The sequence below is a fragment of the Meleagris gallopavo genome, chromosome 5 (assembly GCF_000146605.3).
Source record: "Meleagris gallopavo isolate NT-WF06-2002-E0010 breed Aviagen turkey brand Nicholas breeding stock chromosome 5, Turkey_5.1, whole genome shotgun sequence".
Taxonomy (NCBI): Eukaryota; Metazoa; Chordata; class Aves; order Galliformes; family Phasianidae; genus Meleagris; species Meleagris gallopavo.
Window position 1 is genome coordinate 33,996,640 of NC_015015.2, and position 22,271 is coordinate 34,018,910.

A 22,271-nucleotide genomic window follows, 5' to 3' on the forward strand; every position below is an offset into this window, starting at 1 on the left:
AGAAGAAAATAGTATTGTGAGCATGATCAACTGGACACTTAGAATTAAAGTTCAAGTTGTTTTTTTTGTAGAGAATACTCATCACAGTAGCTAATATTATCTATTTCTTTTCTTTTTAGAGATACAGTGTAGAAATGTCAATCAGGCAACCAAAAAAGATGGAACTGCTCAGTAAGGTTGAAGCTCTGAAGAAAAGTGGTGTTTTACTACCAAATGATCTCCTTGAAAAAGTGGATTCAATTAATGAAAAATGGGAACTGCTCGGGGTATTTGCATTTTTATTACTGTTTGTGGGTTATGTGTACATTTTTGTGTGTTGAAGTACGCTGTCTGTCTGATTTCTAATTTGAGGCACAAATATCTCTCTCTTTCAATTCACCACGTACATTTCAAACAAGCTACTCATGCTATTATAAAAACTCCATAGCATTTTCCTCTTGTGTTGATTTTTTTTTATTCCATGCTTGTCTCCTGTCTGACTTTAATAATTTTAGTTCTTTAATACATAAAAAATGTAAGTAAAATATGCCATGTATTACGGGTATGCACCAAGTCAACTATAATGCAGTATATCTGATATACACTGACTGTCATGCTTGAGTGAATGTTAATAGAATTTATTCTGAAGGTACATGTTAGAGACATCTACTGTTTAACTATTTACTATACCCTTAAGATGAAAAGTGGGGTTGTCACTGCATATTTCAGGTCACTCTGATGGCTCAAAAACAAATATGCAGATTCTGTACAAATCTGAATACCTGAAGCTTAGAATACAGCCAGGATATGTTTCATACTGCTATATTCAGCTCACTTTTGACAAAAGCCAGAAAAGTTTCATGTAATTCATTTCACGCTATGATGGGCTGGGTCTCAGCCAAAGAGTGAGATACAAGAATCTGGCAAAAAAGCAATATAGAGATTCTGTTACCCAGAGACCAGGGATGGCACCATGCAGGAGACACTGTAGTCCTATTGTTGTAAAACAGCTGAGAGAGAGAGGTCAAACTATATTATTTTTCCATCCACTTCTCTCCTTAATTGCCTTCACTTCAAATCAAGGGTAAGATAAATTTATAAATTACTTTAAATGATTAATTATAGATGTGTGATATTAACAATACAGTCACATTGCATAATTTTGCATGCTATTATGTGAGCTTAAAAACCATTTCTACTATATTATGAGTAAGCTATACATGCAACTTGCCAGCATCATTTTAAATACTGACTTGTATTGCTTTAGCTTATTTGGTAGTACAATAGCCATTTTACAGAGGGTTGAGTTTGTTTAGTTCAGTGAAAGTTGTTTCTAACTGTTTGATTCTCTAAATCTGCAATTTGTCAGAAAATGTTAAAAGTTGTCTTCTAACTAGTGAGCTTATTATTTTCCAATTATAATTATAATATGTAGCATTTTTGAAGTATTTGAACAAGACTAAATTTGCTAATAAAAATGGGACCTACTAAACCTGTTCTTTTACATCTATTCATGACAACGTTTAAAATAATTTTATTTGTTAGCCTTATGTTTATGACATTCAGTGTATTTAATCAGATTAATTCAGTTGCACTGATTACAGCTGGTAGGATACAAATGATGAGTAAGTGATAATAATTATAAAAATCTAAGAAAACTCTTTCTTAAGAAAAAATTGAAGCCCTCTCTTCTCTGCATGTTAAGATAAAAATATACCTCTGGATTAAGTTTTGTAAATAATTTCAGCATTTACAGAAAAATAAAAAAATAAGTATTACTGTTTTCCTGCTAAATGCAATTTCATTAGTAGTAAGCAGAGTTTGATAGAATTTTGTTTAATTTAATAAAAATCTTCACAGAAACTAATGGCGGTAGGCATACTGTTTTAATTGGCATGATTATGTTTTAATTGGCATGAAAAAAATTAAAGACAAGGATTTTAACTTCTAACAATGGTAAAATAGAGGGATATGGTTTTTAATATTACTTTCATCTAAGGTGAACAGTGTGGAATGGAAATACATTAGAATGAAATGTCAGTGGTGCGTACAGTTTAATCTGTGAAATTTTGTCCCCTGTGCTGAATATTACTCTGTCTCAATTGCATATTAAACAACCCTATCAAGGCAGGCATTGGCATCTGCTGTGCTGACACAAATTGTGAATTAAATGAAATTGATGTCCTCTGTCGTATATTTATGAAGACGGACCATTCTCTGAAGTATTCTGTTTATGAAGAATTTATGATTGCAAACTGTTCCAGAACAAAAAAGTGGCAATAAATTCTTTTTTGTGACCCTACCCTCCAAGGGCATTGATTTCACCTCCTGCTGCTACTTTTGTTACAGCGTGAAAACAATAGCTAGCACTGGATTCCACTGAGGGTCTTCAAATTATCAATATTTACACCATGAAAATAGAAGGGTGGTGCCAAGAAAAGATGTTTTTCAGTTATGATCTCCTAAAGACGTTATTTACAGAATGCCACAAAGTAGATTAATGTTTGTTGATCTAATTTTGTGTTTTTTAAGCTTATTTTTGGAAGCTAAATTCATTATGATAGATTATATTCCAGTAACTTAATGAAGGATGTATTTTCAACAGACAGCCATCCTGGGTCACCTAAAACCATGTCTTCATGTTACAACAATTAACCACTGCTAATTATCAGTTTAAAAGGTTATTGAATGTGATTGTCAGCGTATATTGAGTATTCTACAATCAGTAACACAGATCTACTACTTATAATAAGTGTCAGACTGACAGCCTCTTATAGGTCAGATAAAATACCGCTAGGCATAGGAAAAGCAGGCAACTGCATATCTCTGTGATGTTTAAATGATTGCCTTTCAATATATTAAAAAGGAAGGTAACTTTTTGTCTCTGGCCTCTTCAGAATATTCATTACAGTTACCGTGTCCACTATCAAAATGTTATTCAGCAGTTCCTTTATTAGAAGTACTACTTTGAAAAGTTATATTTAATTAGTTTAATTAATGATCAGAGGTGAATGTTTATTCTGATCCATTATTTTTAAAGTGGATGCTTAACATGGAGAACTTAAATCCAAATTTAGGTGCCTAAATAATTGGTTTGATGGCTTTGCAATTTCTAGCTTATTGGTGTCTGAATGAGTTCATCCTCTTTTACAAGCAAGCCAGATGTTATGTGACCTAACTGTTCCTGTACATAACTTCGGGGCTGCAAGTTTGGAAACTCTGACCTGACAGTTCGTACCTTGGAAATATTTCACTACTGCAATGTTACCCTAAAAACATAGATGCAGATGGGCTCAGAGCTTGCTGTATTTTCTGTTCTTACAGACAAGAAATCATAAGTCCTATGGTCATAAGTATCTAAAGCAGCTGACAAATTCTGAAACTACTTTATAAAGTTATGTAGCATTTTGTCTTCTCTGTCCATAGTTGCACCTAATAAACATTGATTTATCATGCTTCCAGCAAAGTCAGTGACCCATAGAGAACAACACTGTGGCATTAGTGAAAAACAAAGATACAAAATATGAAATTGATTGAAAGAAGGAAACAAAGAGTGAAATTGATTGATATTAGTAGTAATTTAAAAATAAAAACCTCTCTAGTCATCTAACAGGTGCTTCTTGTTGCACATTAACCTGTATGTGTTTTGGTGCATAACACTAATCTATGTTTTCTTTATCTGATGTATTAGAAAACCCTAGGAGAGAAGATCCAAGACACAATGGTAGGGCACAGTGGGTTAGGTCCACGTGACCTGCTCTCGCCTGAAAGCGGCAGCCTGGTAAGGCAGCTGGAGGTCAGGATCAAAGAGCTGAAAGGGTGGCTGAGAGATACAGAGCTTTTCATCTTCAATTCCTGTCTGAGACAAGAAAATGAAGGAACAATGAATGCTGAGAAACAACTGCAATATTTTAAGGTAATAAAAAAACAGTCATAGTTTTCATAGATACTCTTCTTTATGGTAGGATAAAATATTTAACTTATACATAGCATAATGCAATGTATGTCCTCATGCACTCATATTTTAGCCTTCATTTATGTATTAATTAATTCATTCAGATCAGTTTAGGATACAAGACTATTAAGTTAGCAAATAAATCTGATGGCAGTATGTGATTTTCTTCTGTTTATAGCTATGACTTTTAAGTAAACCCTCATCTGAGTCATCCTTACAGGTCATTTTACCCTACAAGTCGTCTTGGACCAAAGAATAAGAAACAAATCATGAGTAATTGTCGAATATTAGAGGTAAAGATGTTTTTCACTGGTACAACAGGGTGTCTAGGGCAACAGCACTCTTAAGGCAATGGACAATTTATTGAATACTCACCTCAAAGGGCAGGTTGCAAACACTTTCAAACAAATATTTTTTTAGACAAATATTCAAGAAAACAACAGTGGAAAACTGTCTTCCCAATTAGGCAGTCTTTATACTTCTTTTTCCAGTCATGAGAATTAAGGGGGAGAGTTATGTCAGTGTAGATGAAGTTGCTTTTCTTTTCAGGTTCCTGAGCATGTTTCTTTGAATACAACTTTAAATTTCTTTATTACATCCATGTTGTTTGTCTTTTTTCTGATTCTTGGTCTTCTGCTGTCAGGGAAAAAGTTATGCTGATTCTATTTGTTCTACCAGCAAACTTTTAAATGTTAGTGATTATGAAGGAAATCTTGATAAACCTTCAGAACTTAACAGCAGCGAACCCGTGTTTTCAATAGAAAATGCTAGATAGTTCTTATTTCTGTGGAAATTTATGGCATTTATATAAGTGGCATAACCATGGATTTAAAAATCTGAATTCTAACAAACTTGTTTTTAAAGTCCTAGCTATATATGTGTAAATGAACATGTATATATGAACTTGACTATTATAAAAAATTTACTTACATATTCAGAATGTGCATAAATCTTTCAAATTAAATTTATATGTATGTGTATATATGTATATGATATGATGTCATGCCAAGAGCTCTAGAGATGTTAAACAGGGTATTACAGTACACACATACTGTGATATAGCCAGAGTATTTCATTACTTGGTTGATTATCTATTAATTACGTAAATAATACATTAATTATTCTTAAAATGGTAGCCATTAGAGTAGAAAAAAATAATTACTTATCAAATATGGTGAGAGCACATTACTTTGTCATATATATTAAACCATCTTTGTCTCATTAAATCTGAAATCCACTATAAGTAAGTTTTCCATTCTTCACTGATCTCCTGGGGAAGTGTATAAAAGATAAAATGGATATAATTAACAATACTGCAATGTATAATACATATATTTGAGAAGGAACATTTAGAACATTTTCAAAAACATTAGCGATGCCACTAGTACGAAACCTGCTGGGGTTTAGACTGACTTACTTTCCATTTAAGAATTTAACCTTATTACTGCTTTCACTATGGTAAGTGAATCATTGTTACTTAATGGAACTTTATTGTACCTCACTATCCCAATTATACACATAGCCATTGTGCACAGAGAATCATTTTTAATAAAATAAACTCAACAATGCTGTTGATTTTTATTTAAAATCTTATGTTTTTAATTACACTTATGCCTTAGGAAAAACAGTTATTTCATTTTCTGTGTGTTTTTATTTCATTTTGCATGTAGAGGATGAGTTGAATGTATTGTTCACATGTAGTTGGGACCCAAGATGACAACACTCTGGTGGAAAGACGTGTTGTTAAATTAGCTAATAGGAAATTATTTTGACTTTTTTCCTTTTATTTAAAAAAAAATCATGCATATTAATTTGAGAGTTCTCTTTATTAAAGAATGTACTACTACATTGCTTTTCTTTTGGGATATTCCTGTGTAATAGTAATATCAAATATTTCTACAGTACTCTGCTGCCAAGGATCTGTACTTGCTGTACAAACATTAATGAACTAAACCCCATTAAACCTTAAAGGTGAGAATTATCATCACCTTCTTATAAGTGGGAGAAATAAAATGCAAAGAGATTAAGTTTTCAGGCTTTCAGAAAACTAATGGCTATTCTAGGGAAGAAGTCAGCTGCTATGACCCTAGTCTTTGGTTCTAACCGCAGGGCTGCTTTTCCTTCTTCCTTCCTCTAGATTACTTATCAGTATAGTCCATTTTAATATATAATGCAAACAGACTGCATCCTTGTGCTAATCAATGTCTCTTGTTTCTTTTTGAAGTTCAAATCCTGCTGAAAATGTTTAAATGATTTTTTTTCCATTATTATTAGCATATTTAGATATTAGAATTAGTAGAATATTATTAGTTACAGTCATTACTCAGCTTATACTCCAGTAACTCAGCAGTACTCTGGTATTTCTTGGTTTGGGGATAACTATACTTATTACATACTTCAGTTGGCCCAGTAATCTCTATGCAATGTTTTGCATTCAGTCTGCAAAGCCATTTTGTAACCTGTTCTGCCAGTTTTCTGTCCTCCTCAAGGTTTCAAACATTTTCATATTTAGTTCCAAGGCAGAGGCACAAATTTTGCTTCAGTCTATAGTGACATTTACTGGTCATTCCACAGCAACACTGCAAGTTTTCACATATAGCCTAACCCAAGCTGCTTTAAAAAAAATGGAGGGAAAGTAGTGAACACAAGTTGCACAGCTGCAAAGGGAGACATGTGGGTGTCTTACCCTTGATTTGCTGCAACATGAAAAATAGATGAATCTGCACCAAGAAAATCAAGAGGCGGACTTAAATTTCATGAGATCTTCCTAACCACAAACATGCATTTATTTTATTTATTCATCCTTTTTGTTTCTGTTTTGCACTTTGAGTTCCTGGAATTTGTGTTTTCTTGCTTTTCACTGAAACTCTAATGGCCAGAATCAGAACCATGCTTTTTAAATGAGCTACAGGATTCTCAGGTAAACACATAATCCTAGCAACTGAAAAACCTACTGTCATGAGACTAATAATTGGCACAACTGATTTCCTAACCTAATGATGTATGACAATTTTGTGGGTCACGAGAGACTTGGAACAGGAAAGAATGAGGAACAATACTAAAAAGAATTTGCATTCTTTCATGAAAGTTTTAGTAAATCCCATTATTTGAGTAAGATCTAGCCAGAACTTGTGTGCTCGTTGGCTTGAAAGTAGGAGTGTTCTGCCACATTTGCTATTATGTGTCTGGGATTTCAAAAATCATGCTGTTTTCTGTGCAAACAGAAAAAAAGAGCCTCAATAATTAGTCACATATTTCTGTCACTTGTAATAAAACTTATGACTTTAGGCGTTTGATATAGAGCGATGATCCATCAACATTAAAAAGGTATTTGTTGTGGTTTTGGATTACAGGCCAGCTGCTCAAGAACAAGCATAGATTTGTGAGTACCTATCCATCTTGATATCCCTTCTCAGACCAATAAAGCTGGAAAAGCTCCTGTTCCTTTTGGTAGCCAGATTTATAAACCTCCTCTTTTCTTAAGGAAAAGGGAGGACTACTATGGTTAAAATAACATAACAGCATTTTCTGCCCTAATGTTCTTTGGCAACAATAAAGTTGCATTTCATGTAGTTTTCTGATCTGGTTTTATGTGAGACATGCTCTATTGTCATACCTGTCTCATATAATTTGATTCTTTAAAAAAGAGATGCCTAACTTTTGGCAGCACTGAAGGCCTGTAGTTCCCATTGACTTTAGTCTATGTATTCATTACAAAAATCAGACAAAACCATTTGTACCAGAATATATTGGAAAGACTTTCTCATTTAATATTTCTAAAAATCAATAGTGTATTGAATTCCATAGCAAGTAGTATTTGTAGCCATCTCTGCCTTCTAAGCAGTGTAAATTATCTAATGTTTGTAGCTATTTCTAATGACTAAACTCACAGAAGAATAGTTTTTATCTTCCATTAAATTGCAACTGAGCAAGCCAGATGACACAACGCCATTAAAAAGCAGAATTTCTGATCACCATCTCTTATTTCAACATCACTAAAGAAACTGAGCATTCTGATGTAGCAATGTAGACTACATTGGTAATTCATAATTGATCAGTTAATCAACACCTCTTATAACAATTTTCATTGTAACTGAAAAGTTTCTCTAAGTCAGCACTGTACATCCAAAGAGCAATTTGGTTAAACAAAATTCTGTTAATTTTGTTAGAGTTAGTTTGGGAGCATATAAGATTATAGCCACACTGAAATCAAAGGAAAATATTAACTTTGAGTAAAGGTTTGGTGACTCAGAGATTGGAAAAATGTTCCTACAGGTGCCAGGAATCACTTTTGCTACTGCATTTTGGATGCTTTACAATTTTTGGAATGATGTTTCTGGCAGAGTTGCAATCAAAGAATTACAGAAATTCAATGTGTGTGTAACAAATGTATGCAGAACAGTTTCCAGCAGACAGTCCAAAAGAAGTCAAGCAGCATTTAATCCTTTTTATACCTCTAAGATGATAAAAATGTTGTAGTAATTTTAATAAATTTCTCAGAAAGAGTATGACTTCAGAGCTTTGAGTCTTTTCACAGATGAAGAAATGTTTACCCAAATTTTGTTTGGATTAAATTTCAATAAACAGGAAGGCATAAAGTATTAAATCGTATGAAAACCAGACAGAATTCCAAAGTGTAATAAAATTTGATGCCACTTACAAAGGATTGAAGCAAATTCAGACTTAATTTACATAACCTACTATCCCAAAACAGCAATTCTGTAGGTCACTTAAATGAGAATCCACCTATGTAAAGTAAAGCAGGTTACCTTTCCCCCCCCCCCCCAAAGTGTGGTATTTGGACTCTAACATGAGGAGGGGGTTTTATATATCAATTTTTGCTTTTAACATACTCAAATATGCTCAACACTTTGTATGCTAACAGTAGTTAATATAATCAAGCATATCTCAAATTATGATTTATTTTACCTTTTACTTCAATCTTTGTTTCACGAGGCTTTCCCTATTTAAGGCAACAATAATACAATTTATAGTTCCCATTTCGAATTAAATATCTGATCTGAGATAGAAGGTTTCATTTCATCATTGGAAAGTTCATATTTGAACTTTGAAGCTTGAATGGTGAATTCTGATTTTACTACGTTCTCCCTTTGCTGAGGGAAAGAAGGGAGCACAGAAGATCTACCCAGTAGGGGTGGTCAGATCTGACACTCTGAATGTTTCTGCAGAGGTATCATAAAACATCTGCATGTAGTTCTAATCCAGCACCAGCTGTGGGCTCCTGGACTGGGTTGTGGGATGGAGGTTACTATAGTAACAGGAACAGCCTGATTTCAGCAGAGCTCAGATACGGCAATGCATGAAACCTTCAGTAGAGGAGAGAATAGCCTACTGGCTATTTTTATGCTACCACCTACCACCTAGTTCATTTATTACTTCCTTCCTTCTTATGTCTTTTTTTTTTTTTTTTCTAAACGTCCTGTCCCCTTATTTCTGGTATACTAATATGATTACACTGCAGACAGCATAGCCATATGGTAGAGGTAGGATAATACAGGCTACTTTTTGATACACACACTGCAGAGATCATATCTGAGCTTCACTAACAGTACTTGGAAAGAAATAAGCACTTTTGGAATGAAATTAATCAATCCTGTTTTAGACATCTGGCTATAGAAAAGGTAAACAATACTTTAGAAACCTGCTTCTGAATGACTAGGTCAGTTGCTGAATTCTCCATTAGATCAGATAAATCTCACTTACAGAATCAGTAAGAATATCTCTACAACTTGAGACACTTGAAGATGTTGAGTCAACTGCAGAAAAATTGGTTACTAATGTCTGTGAAGTTTCCCCACTGCTAATTACAGTTGAGCCCAGGTTTCTTTCTGCGCTCTTGAATGTGCATTAGGGTTCTCATCTGAAACACTCCCTTGTTAGCTGGAACTGATGAGGAGAAGGCAATGCAACTAATACTTGTCCCTGTCTTTCTTACGGTACTGGAATAGCCTGCATTCATTTCTTATGCCCTGAGTAGACTTGTAAGACTTGAGGTCTGAGTCAAGCTGAGTAACACAAAAGATATCCTGGGGTACAGAGAAAGATGTTTCAGGCTCACCACTAAAAAGTAAAACCTGCAATTTTATAAGGTCTAATGGCTTACAATTTTTTTCCCAGCCTTTTGTGTTGTTGGTATCTGAAGGAAATCTTTGGGCTACATTTTTACTCAGTCACGGGTCTCTTGAAGAGTCATGTGTATGGAAGTGAGAATAGCTGACTTGGCTTCTTTTGATAGATCATTCTCAGTTCTATCATTTATTTTTTGTCATTATCATTGGTGATACAATTGATTTTCTTCTTTTGATGCACCCAAATGAAAATGCAACTGCTTATTCTACTATTACCTTGAATATCTATTTACTGCAAAACCAGAAACTTCCTTTTCAATTATTATTAGCTTGGAAAAGGAGAATGAGAAGAAAGCAAAAGATGACAAAAGTAAAAGAGAGTGAAATCCTTTCCCTTAAAATAGGCAAAGCTTGAGTTGTATTATGTATAGTGCAAGTAAAGAGTGAGGGTCTTTGCTTGGCCTCTTAGCTTTAATTCTTTTGTTAGTGATAATATATAGAAAAACTAGTGCAATGTAGACAGGAAATATAAGATTAAATAAATCCCTGTATTGTCTCCAATAAGGACACTATACTTCACTTTGTATTACTGCATGTGATTATACATAGGTTGGTCCAAATGCCATCTATTTATTTCCGTGGAAACTACAACAGACACAAACAGCACAATAATATTATTTGATAGACCAAGTTCTTATCTGCAAAACACTATTTTTCACTGTAGTCACCACCATTAGCTGTGACTTTTGGCAGTAATTAAAATGAGCCTGCATGCCACGCTCATATAAATCTGCACCAGTGGAGGTGATCCACTGTCCTTGTTGCCAGTGCAGAAATGCACCTGCTACCTCCTCTACGTGCTCACATCCACTATTTAGTCTCCATGTGCTCAGCAAGTGTTAATGAATGTCACTGGATGCCATTTTTTCCTCACAGAGGAATTCAGTGACACACTTTTGCTTCATATGCACTTCCATTTTAGATGCCATTTTGTCAGACTACCCCTCTGCTGCCATCTATTACATAACAACAAAATGTAACCGAGTATTGGAGGGAAGGTTCAACTCTATAACCGTACCACCACCATCTACCTCTGAGTTCATGGGCCAACATAATAACGTAGGAGGAATTACTTTCAGAGCAGCCATTGTATGATTTATTTGATCATGACTGCCCCCTTGGAGCCATAGTATTGTGTTTTCCAGTGCAAATTTCTCCAATATTAGTGGATTATTAATTGGATAGTTCCTCTGAAGCCATTAAATCCTTTTGATGAAGTTTTTCTTCAACTGGTAGATCACTGACTTAGTAGATCATTGCCTAATCTTGTTTCAGGACTGTAAAGTTTTCCCAAGTTTCATCTTTGCTTGTAAGTTAATAGATCGTTGTCCCAATAGGGAACAGTATTAGGTATTAGACTGTATTCATACCTTTACTCACACTAAAAATAATATCACGCTTTCAGGAAATCCATTGATTCTAGTATAATTATTTGCAGGATTAAGTGTAGTGCAGTATGAGTTAAAATGGGAATGTAAAAAGAACAAGCCTTTAGTGTAAGAGTTATTGAACTCCTTATCAGGTATATTATGTATCACAAGTATGAGATGTATGCCAGGAATGGGATTTGCAGACTGGCAACATATTACTAGAGACAGCAAATTATGCTAGCTGCATTGTCAGTAGAGAGAAAAAAATATGTGGATTCCTGTTCTTGGCAGGATGGTTCCCTTACTACTCTGTCAGGAAAGTGCTGCATTTCCTCACTTCAGAATAAAACTGAAGGGTCAGCCTTTATTTTGATGGATTTTCCATGCATTTCACCAATTGCTGGCAGCGCAATGTCATTTGTAGTGTACAACCTTCCCTTTACCACAGTGATGCTTACTTTTGTGTTCTGAACGAAGGGAAGCAACCTCATTATGTTCTCTATTCTGAGGATTAGTGAAGGAAATAGTGTTTTCTGTGCCCTCTTTGTTTGCATCCTATCTAGACTCCTTATCCTAATCCTGTATTGTCCAAGCAATTGGAGGAATGGCTGGTGAAAGAGCAATAATAAAATGAGTAATGCTGAGCCTCTGAGACCATCATCTGCAAACAGTCTCCTCATGCAGAAGTTTGCCTTTTGACAACTTTCATCTTTTTTACTCCCATTCACAGCTCATCTTGACCACATCACCCACTTCTGTCCTCACTTCTAATTCCAAACTTGTCATAGCCCTGTGGCTAAATGGTCGTGTCTGCCTCAACTGTACAAGCAAATTAATTTACTATATATAGCATATTTATGCAAACACTTGCTAAAAAATAAAAATAAAAAACAATTACTCTTGCAAGTAAGATGATGAATTAGCCTAGCTTACTTCAGATATGAATAAACCCACTGCCTGGCACTGCTTGGTTCTGCTATTGCCTTCTCTTGTAGGACAGTTTTAGTTTTAGTTTTGTCTTGGGCTGAAATTTAAAAAATTGGTTTGTATATTCATGATTAAGACACAGCAAAGTAATGTGCGTCATCTTTTCATCTTTTAAGGGTATATAACCATTCTGGTAGATGTGGCTTTTTTAAAATAAGGTGAGGAACACCATTTCTAGAAAAGCCTATGTATTGTCCTTATGTGTGTACAGATACTCGTGGCAGCACCATAATTTCTTTTCCTCTCTTTACCTTTGAACAGCTCAAGCTGTACATTTTTGAATCAAGGCTAAATTTGCTTCACTGGCACAAGAAAAGAGCCAAAGAAAATATATTTTTTCCTTACTTGTTAGATGTGTTTATTTTCCCTTTACTGGCACCCTCCCTGCCTGAAGTCTCCAAAATATTAGTCTATTTTATATTCGCTGCTTTCCCATAAGAAGGTAATACCAATGCACTGCAGGATGCTTTTCTCCTGTAATTCAGAACTGAGTAAATTCACATTGATCTTGTGGATTTGGAATCTGCCAGGTCCATCACACAGAGGCAACAAAAATGCATGTTTTCCACCTGTGGTAGAATGGGATAAAGAAGAATAATAAAGGGATTAAGCACAATATCGGCATCTGAACTTCAGCCTGAGGGCTACGGGTATTGGTGCACCTCCATGTAAAGAAATTTTCTTTTAAGAACTATTATGTACTCTGAGTCAGTACACAAAGTTTTAACAGTTTAAATTGTTCACTAAAGATGCCTGAAATTCATACCTAACACTGGAGATTTTCTTTGCATCTAATGTAAAATGTATGTTAAGAAACATCTTCATTTCTTTTAAGCTGTGATTTCCAACAATTGAAAGTAAAGTTAAGCCTCACTTAACTGAATTAAGCCTCACTGAATTTTGTAACTTTTTGCTTGTACCTTAATTTGTTTCTTCTCGAATTTCAACACATGTTTATTTGAAACTCTGGCCAGTGTAGTTACATAGCAAAAAATTCAAGTTTGTCCACAACAGCAAAATGACTTTTAGGTCGGTGTGGTTTAGGATTCATCACAAAAGGAAAACACAGCCCTGATATTTATAATATATGTCTGGTATTCTCTCTACTGTTATTTTAGCATTTTCTGGGAGCAAAGAAAGAAACCCTAACAAATTATACCACTCCCTTCAGTGTTTCTCCTTTGCACGTGTTTCCCTGGAAAGAGAACTTCTCAAACTGAATGAAAAGAGGGCATGAACTGGGGCATTTATAAACACAAATAGTGCCAGAGTAGGAAAATGAATCCTCTTGCCATCACGTCTGGCTTCTCCATGTGGATGGCTTGGCTTATTCCTGGATCCAGGTTAACTCCAACTGCTTGTGTAGCAGCAGCTCAAAAATATTTGTAAAAATGCATCTAATTGATTTCCAATATGAAGCACAAAAAATAATACTCGGAGAAGGTATGTTGTATTTCAGTAGGGAAAAGGCATTTACATCCAACACTGTTTTTCTTTTATTTTTAAAAGTTACCTTCCTGTAATTGCACACTAGTTTAGAGCTTAGATAGGAGCATCTTAGCAATAATGGGCACTTTTTTAGCAGATTATTGCCAAAAGTGCATTCTTTATTCCAGGGAGACACTGTAATAGATACCAGTGCTTTAATAATGATACAAGCAATCTGTAAGCTATTATAGTTTCTTTTATAGTAACTCAATCTTCATGTTGTTTTATATGGCTGGAATTTTAATAGTGTTTTTAATTTATGAGGAGAAGTGTATTACATATTACTAGTTACATGGGAATGTGAGCTAAATATCATATCCATTCAAGTATGTTTTTACAAACAAATATTTTGAAGTACTTAGACAAACAGAATGAATAGAACAAAGAAATTAAAGAATGCTCTACAGATATAATAGCAGGTTCTATGGACCGAGCCCAGGGGAACTTGTTCTGGATTCTGACTGTTTTTTTCAGTACGATGATGCACTTCTTAAAAAAAAAAAAGAGAAATAATGTGGCTATTTTTAGAATGCTATTTTAAAATCAATACTTTATTTAAAATAAATATATTTACCTATTTAATTAATTAACAGTACTATTTAATTAGTTTACAGTATCAATTACAAATAAATACAAATTCCCTTATACATTTTAAAGAGTGAAATTAGTGAAATAATAATTAACACGAATCTATTAGGTACTAAATTATACATCGAATACAAGCTCTTGAAGGCAGTGAAAGAATTAAATATTTTTCCTTACTACTTTCTTGCCATTTTAGTATGTGCAGCAATACACACAGTTCACAAAGAATATGGTGTACTCAGACTTGTAAGAGAAGTATTGTAACACTTTGCTAAGCAGTGACTTACAGAAAGAAATGATCACTGTAGCAATTTAGTGGTTGTAATGCTATTAAAAGTGGAGCTTTGAAATAGAGAACCAGATCATTATTTTGGGAGAAGTCATAATGTACTTTAAACTGTCATTCTGTGTTTCTGACTTGCAATTAGATGATATTTCTAAAACGTCAGTCCTAGATTCTGTTGTGACCATCATCATAATAAAATGTGACAGCAAAGATATTATATCAATACTTTCTCCATAATTAGCATTAAAGATCTCTCAAGGGTTAAGTACAAAGGTTTTCCACTGAATGGTCTGCAAGCCTTGTGCCTTTAAAGTCTATTAATATAGCCAAGACTGGTGACAAGCAGGAGACAAATCTATGAACAAACCCGTTTGGAGAGAATAGTTTTGTGGTGTGTGATATATGTTACATAAATGAGCTTATTAGGACTCTCATCTATTTTATTATTGGTGCCCAATTTAATAGAGGCATTTAAAAAACAATATTTCTGCCTGACTCCTTGAAATGAAGAAGATACATTGATATAATTGAGAGCAAATGATTGCATGTTGTGCCATTTAATCATGTCATTTTTCAATTGCTGTTTTTTGCACTTCACTGCATACTTATAGAATATTTAGCTTCACTATAGATTAAGTCCCACTGTCTGCAACTGAGTTGAGTTCCCATATTAGGTGACATTTTCTTTTAACCTTGAAAACAGCAATAGCACACAGGTTTGGCAGTATTTTTCTAAAAGATGGCAAGTCATTCATTTCCTATATTTTTCATTAGGCATTTTTGGTTTTAGGAATTACTTTCTCATTAATATTTTTTGAGGAATTACTGGTTTTCCTTTTCATTCAAAAACAGAGTTTTGTTTCACTATGTGAAATATTTCCATACAGGCTTCAAATATTCCTAAGCATAGAGTGAAAGCAAGAAAGACAGAAATGGTTGAAGAAAGTTCAGATCATATAAAACATATTTCAGTGAACAATACATAATAAAGAGTGTTAAAAATTGTATCTAAGCATTTCATGTGGTGATTATATGTGGATTGTGAGGGTTTAAATGAGGGAAACTTATTTCAAACAGACTTTTAAAATATTTTTAGTCTCAAGATCTATTGAGTTCACTGAGAACCTTGGTACTATTAGCCAATCCATTTTAGCACCTTCTCTGAGGAACCTTGGTGTAAGAACTTCTATGGCCAATTCCTCTGCTATATTGTGTCAGAACAAAACTGGCTTCTCAGCCTTCAATAATACAGAACATACATTGCCCAGAGGCTGAGGGATGGAGGAGAGTTGGGGCTGCATGGCTCTAATGTTCCTCAGCTTCCCACCTGTCTAGGTCTCCTACACTCTCTGGCACTGCCTAAAGCCGCACATGTTTTTGTCACCTACTTTTCACTCAGGAGTCAAGCAGCCATGCAGAACAACTTGTGATCAGGTCATGGCTACTTCCAACCTCATAGGTAGTGCCATTAGCCCATGGCTTGGAAAGTTTTTGATGTCATTTGACTCAGCAAGGGCTTTTCCACATGATTTAAGGCATGGTATTAACAAGCTGTGAAAGTAGTTTCAGCTAGCCTTTTGTAGCTATGCAGGTGATAACTTCAAAGCACTGAAAATAGGAGTAGGCAAAAGGAAGAAATATCTCCCAAGATTCTAGCAGCTCTGATGGGTATGGGAAAGTGTGACAGTCAATAATGTTATAATGAATAACTCCTCAATGTTTTCAGGGTACCTGTTGCAAAGCAAAGACCTGAACAAAGTCAAGCTTGCACATGGCAGCTGCAGATACCATGTTTACACAGCCTGCAGCAAACAAAGTGATATATATTACTTTAAGTCTTACTGTGAAAGATTTAAGTTAGCTAGAGCTAAATGTGTCTGATCTCTTAATCTGTATTTCAGACAAACTTTTGCACACACAGGAGCCTAAGTGATGCTCTGAAGTCTATTGTTAGATCATTTCCTAATTTTCTGAACTGTCGAGTACTCAGTAGCTTACTGTAGCTTCTCTAGACATATGGCTCAAGTCTCAGTAGAGATACTGTGTAATCTATCTGAAATTTTGTTTCCTTTCTTTTCCATTTTATTATTATTATTAATCATGAATTGTAGCTGTTAATTTACATTTCAGAATGTACCTAGCAAAGAATTGAAGTAACTATGGCCTTGGAGGCATGCATGGCTGTACAGTTGCCATATTAACAGGTTTTTGTAGAGTCATACCATTTTAACAACAGCAGATTGTGGATGGATATACAACACCGTGAAGTATTGCGTCATAGGATACAATTACTGTGTCCCTTAAGGACACTGTATACCAGATCATAATACTGGTTAGATTCATTATTGCTGGTGTCATTATATGGGGTTTAAAGAAGTTTTCACATGATTAAGTTCTGTGGCTTTTAAAGTATTATTGCTATAGCCAACTCTTTCAACACACTGTTAGGTACAAGCACTTCATTCTTCTCCTGTTTAATATTAACTATAATATCATGTAATAAAATTGAAACAAAAGTGCCATAGGCCTAATTGTACTGTCACAGCCATGTAAATCAGAAATAGCTTCAGTAAAGCTACTGTTATTATGCTGGTGTAAAATTGATGTAAATTAGAAGTGACTTGGATCCTGTAGCTCTGCTATAGCACAATGTGAAGTTCTCACTTAAATACTCACATAATGGCTATGAATTAAATACCCCTTACCTCATCAAATTATATGGTATTGTATCAAAAATGAACGGTATTTATAAGGAATGACATAATCAGATAGATTGAGGTAAGATAATGTTATGGGGCCAAGTTCTGAGCTGTGTTGACTTCCACAAAGTTAATGCAGAGCTGTATGAATTGGCTGCCAGCAGTATATAACTTACCATCATGCATAAAAATGAATTGTTTTGCTGTTACACAATGTAAAGTAAGAACTCTGACTTTAGGTAGGGCTTTATTTATTTATTTATTTTTCTGATATGTTAGACTAATGAATAGCATCAAAAAGGAAATGTGTCAGACATGTTGGTTACATCAAGAACTGTGTAGGAAACTAGTAATGAGGTCGAGGAAAATAAATAGGGCAAGTTCAGGAAACATATGTGAAAATGCAGCTCTGGTATAAATTGAATAATAAAATTCCTGGTCATATTTTGCCTTAAATAGTGGTTTGGGAATTTGTCATTCACCTTATTTAAAATTCAGAAATATTAAAGGTACAGGGTTCTCTCATTATAGAAGTAATAGAATTCTAGCTATTACAGAGTTAGGGTAATTTACATTGCTATAGAATGCATTATATCAATAAGTGGAACATCTGTATAAAATGTCCATCTGCTGATATACTACTGAGTGTACTTTACAGTGAAATGTACTTAATCATTTTAAGACGTCTTCTAATGAAGTCTTATCATGATTAGCATTTTGAACACAAATATTGTTAGGCATTAAAACTTTTGCCTTAAATGAGATTGCATTGTCTTGTTTACCCTTGTTGATTAATAAGCAATCTGTTAACTGTAAGAACAGCCCAATTCTGCCAGTGAAAGTAAATTAGTAATTCAACTATGTTTGTGGGTTTAATCATCATTTCTCTTGAAGGCTCTGAATTAAAAAAAAAAATCACTTCAACACTATCCGTAGGCAAAGGATATGTATTTTTTAGATGTGTATACCACTCTTTTGCACATAATGCTATTGGTCAAGTACATATTTTCAGCAGCAAAATACTCTGTAGATGTATAATATTTCTAAGTAGATTTTCTGATTTTTAATCCACAAGTGTTACAAAACTTTGGACTTCAAATACACTTGCTACAGAATGTTAACTGCTTTCCTGGTAAAGTTCAGGTCAGCTCTACGGTTTTGAACAGCTCTGAGAACTCTGCTCTTGTGGCTAGCTTTCTTTTATTTATCTATCTATCCATCTATCTATCTATCTATCTATCTATCTATCTATCTATCTATTTATCTATCTATCATGATTAACTCCAGTTAAAGGAAAATACCCTGTCTTCATAAAAGATGGTAGTTGAGACTTTCTCATAGGGTCATGCACTTTCATCTGTGGCATCCCACAGAGGGAAACAGATGTTAGCAAGTTATAATTTAAATTATCTGGAAAGTTCCCATGTGTGTAGCACAGTTTTGTTAAATTCAGGAGTAGCACTGGCCTCTGATACTAGCTGTGTACTTGAACTGTGTCATGCTATAAAAGTATGGAGCCTTCGAAGCTGGGCTGAAGCAGTCATCCTCAGAAGTGTTTGTGTTTTGTGTACCCTAGTGTTATAGATATTATAAAAACATATTGTGAGGCAATAAAACCCTGATCTGATGTTGAATGACTATAAAGTACAATTGTATTTGTAGATAAAACTGTGTTCAAAGTTATCCCATACCATTAACTGCTTCCAAGTAGTAGATCTCTCTTTTGTTTTGGCATGTAAAATGCATTATTTATATAGCTGTTCAGTAGGACTCTCAGTGTAGTTATTTAGCTTTCTGGCATACAACCAGCCTATCCCAGTTTCTATCAATATTTAGTAATATTAGGGCTTAGTGACTATCCCATCATGCAGTTTACGTCAGACGTTCTTTGCGGCACTGGAATCTGTAGGATGAAATAAATGCAATGAATAACCCATCCTTGAGAAGGATACAGTTATCATAGTATTCCTAAATTTATCTGAATATAGAACTACCTTGGAAATGATTTTACGACAGCAAAATCTGTAAAGGATTTTGTAGTAACCTCTTTACTCTTCTTCTTGAAAGTTTCTGCTATGACAGGGTATAGATGAGCCATAATTTCTATTGGTTTTTGTTTTTGTTCTTGTTTTCTTCTGAGAGGCATATATATGTGTATACACATACTATATATATATTCTCGTTGTATGAATACAATTTTTTTTCCCATTTTTTTCCTGAAAAATTTCTGAAGTTGATTACTGTCAGGGTAACTCATTTCAGATGTGTCCCAGCTGAATGTAAAAAAGGAAGAATAAACCAATCTACACTGTAAAACTTTCAACATTATCAGTATAGTTAGCTATGTATGGCATTTGTTTGAAGAAGACTGAAAGTAGCTTTACTCCTTATCTGCAATTAAGATTGTGTTTATCTTGAAATAAACAGTATCCTTTGACGTTAAGAATGGGAATTTATGGAAGAGCTGAAGAACTATTAGAACCAATATCTATCAAATAAGAGTTAATGCAGAATGTCCAACCCTGACATTTGTCATCTATCTGTTCTGCAGTCCCTATGCTGTGAGATCAAGCAGAGACGCCGTGGGGTTGCCTCCGTGCTGCGGCTGTGCCAGCACCTCCTGGATGACCAGGAGACCTGCAACCTGAGTGCAGATCACCAGTCCATGCAGCTGATAATCGTAAACCTCGAGAGGAGGTGGGAAGCCATTGTCATGCAAGCTGTCCAGTGGCAAACAAGGCTACAGAAGAGACTTGAAAAAGACCCAGTGAGTGATGCTTGGTTTAAAAAGATCTCATGTAATTTCACTTTACGCCAGCCATTTAAAAAGATCTCATGTAATTCCATTTTACATCAGTCATTGTTTCAGTGCTAGGCAAGTACTGAGTGTTTTCTTCTGACTGATGGTGCTGTTCCTAGTCTCTAATGACAACAAATGAAGTTTTAGTTTTTCACAAAGTGTTATAGTCTACAGACACCACTGATTAATAAGATGAATTCACAATATGCGCGTTCTATTTGCTGTATATTTAAATCTCTTCTCATCTGATTCTATTGAGTAATGAAAGCCACCTTCTTCTGAGATCAGTAAGTTGCTCAGTACCTAAAAGAATTGGGCCCAGAGACATATATCATTGATTGTAAATATATTTCAGAAACAGTATTTTCTTTGTAAGTATGATTGGTTTTAATTAGTATCCCAGCAGTAGATGTGAATTTCACATAGAATGCTATGGTATGTGATTAATATACAAATCTGTGTATTTGAATATAAGTAAAATGCATTAATTTCCCTTTTCTCTCAGGGAAATGATTCCTCAGAGGCAAAATAGCACTCTACTTAAACTGTCCATTAAGTGACAGGTTTTCTACAGCATAAAACTATATTACAATGCAGTATCTACATTCAAACAATAAACCATAGGGGGGACAAAGTAATCCCTACTGTAACACCATTGACTGTAATGGATGAATTGGCTCAGCATGTTCTGTGGTACTATCATAATGCCAAAGCCTGTATGCAGCAGCTACGCTGACAGCAATGATAACCCTCTGTAATGCATGTATTGAGGAGCCTTGATGAGATTTGAGAATAAGTGACATTTTTGCTTGTATAATTTTAGGTTTGTATAAAACAAATAAAAGGAAAAAATACTTGATATGTACTTATTTCCTGGCAATTGTCTGACTAGCAGCAAAATACTACTTTTGACTTAGTTTTGTTCCTTTAAAAAAAATATCAGAAGCTGCATTTCTCTGGCAGTTGTTTGTTTGTGTTAGTGTAGTATTAAGATATACAAGATATCATTCTGAAAAAAATGGCAGTTCTTGAATGAAAATACTATCAGTCTGAACCAACCAAGAAATAGTGAGTTGGTGAGGAGGATTCTGTAGTGTTGAAGGTAATAATAGGAGAAATTTTAACAGTACATTCACCTTTAAATGAGAATGTAAGAAAGAGGAGAAGACAAATGCTGTCTCATTGGTAAGACAAGATTCCTGAGTTTTGATGGTAATGAATCTGGGAGGGCAAGAAATAAGAACAGAAGTGAGGGAAGTCAAAAGCAAAATAGTGGTTTAGAATATCAGTTTGAGACTGGAGAACAGAAAAAACCGTTGAAGAAAGAAAACAAAATAGCAAATATTTTTTAAATTGAAAAATTTAATTGGTGTTCTATTGAGGAACACCAGTTTTGTTGATGTGATTATTCCGTCTTTGAAATGTTTTTTGTTCATATTACTCAGATGTCAATGGCTCTAGTAAACTGTTGGTTAGTGCTGTGCAAAAGATTTATTTATTGGGCCAGTACCAGAAAAACTATGTGAATTTTGAAGCTTCAAGAACGTATATTTGAGGTACTAGGCAATAGCTAACCTAAAAATCAGTTCTTGCAATTCTGAATTTGGGTTGCTAAAAGTTGAGACTCTGCTAAGTTTGTAACTACATAGATTGCTCGAAAAGTAATGCCTCCTATTTAATTCCATGTAAACTATAACAGATACAAAGAGCATAATAATCTATTCAATAGATTAAATTCTCAGCTACAAAACACTATTTTTCAACTTAGTCACCACCATTAGTCAATTTGTGCAGATGAGCTTATCAAGATGTTCTTCATTTGGTGGTGTAAAAGATGTGCATGGCTGCCTGGAATGGGGCTTCTCTTTCACATCAATGTCGCCACTGCACAGCTCACTGCCTCACTGTGCTCAGTACGCTGTGCACTATTGGGTCTCCATAAACATTCCAAAAACATTCAATAAATGTCAACA

General features: G+C 34.6%; 1 protein-coding gene across 1 annotated transcript in view; it reads left to right on the plus strand.

Moving 5' to 3' along the window:
- Nucleotides 1-22,271, plus strand: part of AKAP6 (A-kinase anchoring protein 6) — a 273,079-nt gene that overhangs the window by 219,132 nt on the left and 31,676 nt on the right. The window contains 3 exon segments of the mRNA XM_031553601.1: nt 120-266; nt 3,671-3,895; nt 20,050-20,265. Coding sequence (XP_031409461.1) covers nt 120-266; nt 3,671-3,895; nt 20,050-20,265 — 588 coding nt within the window.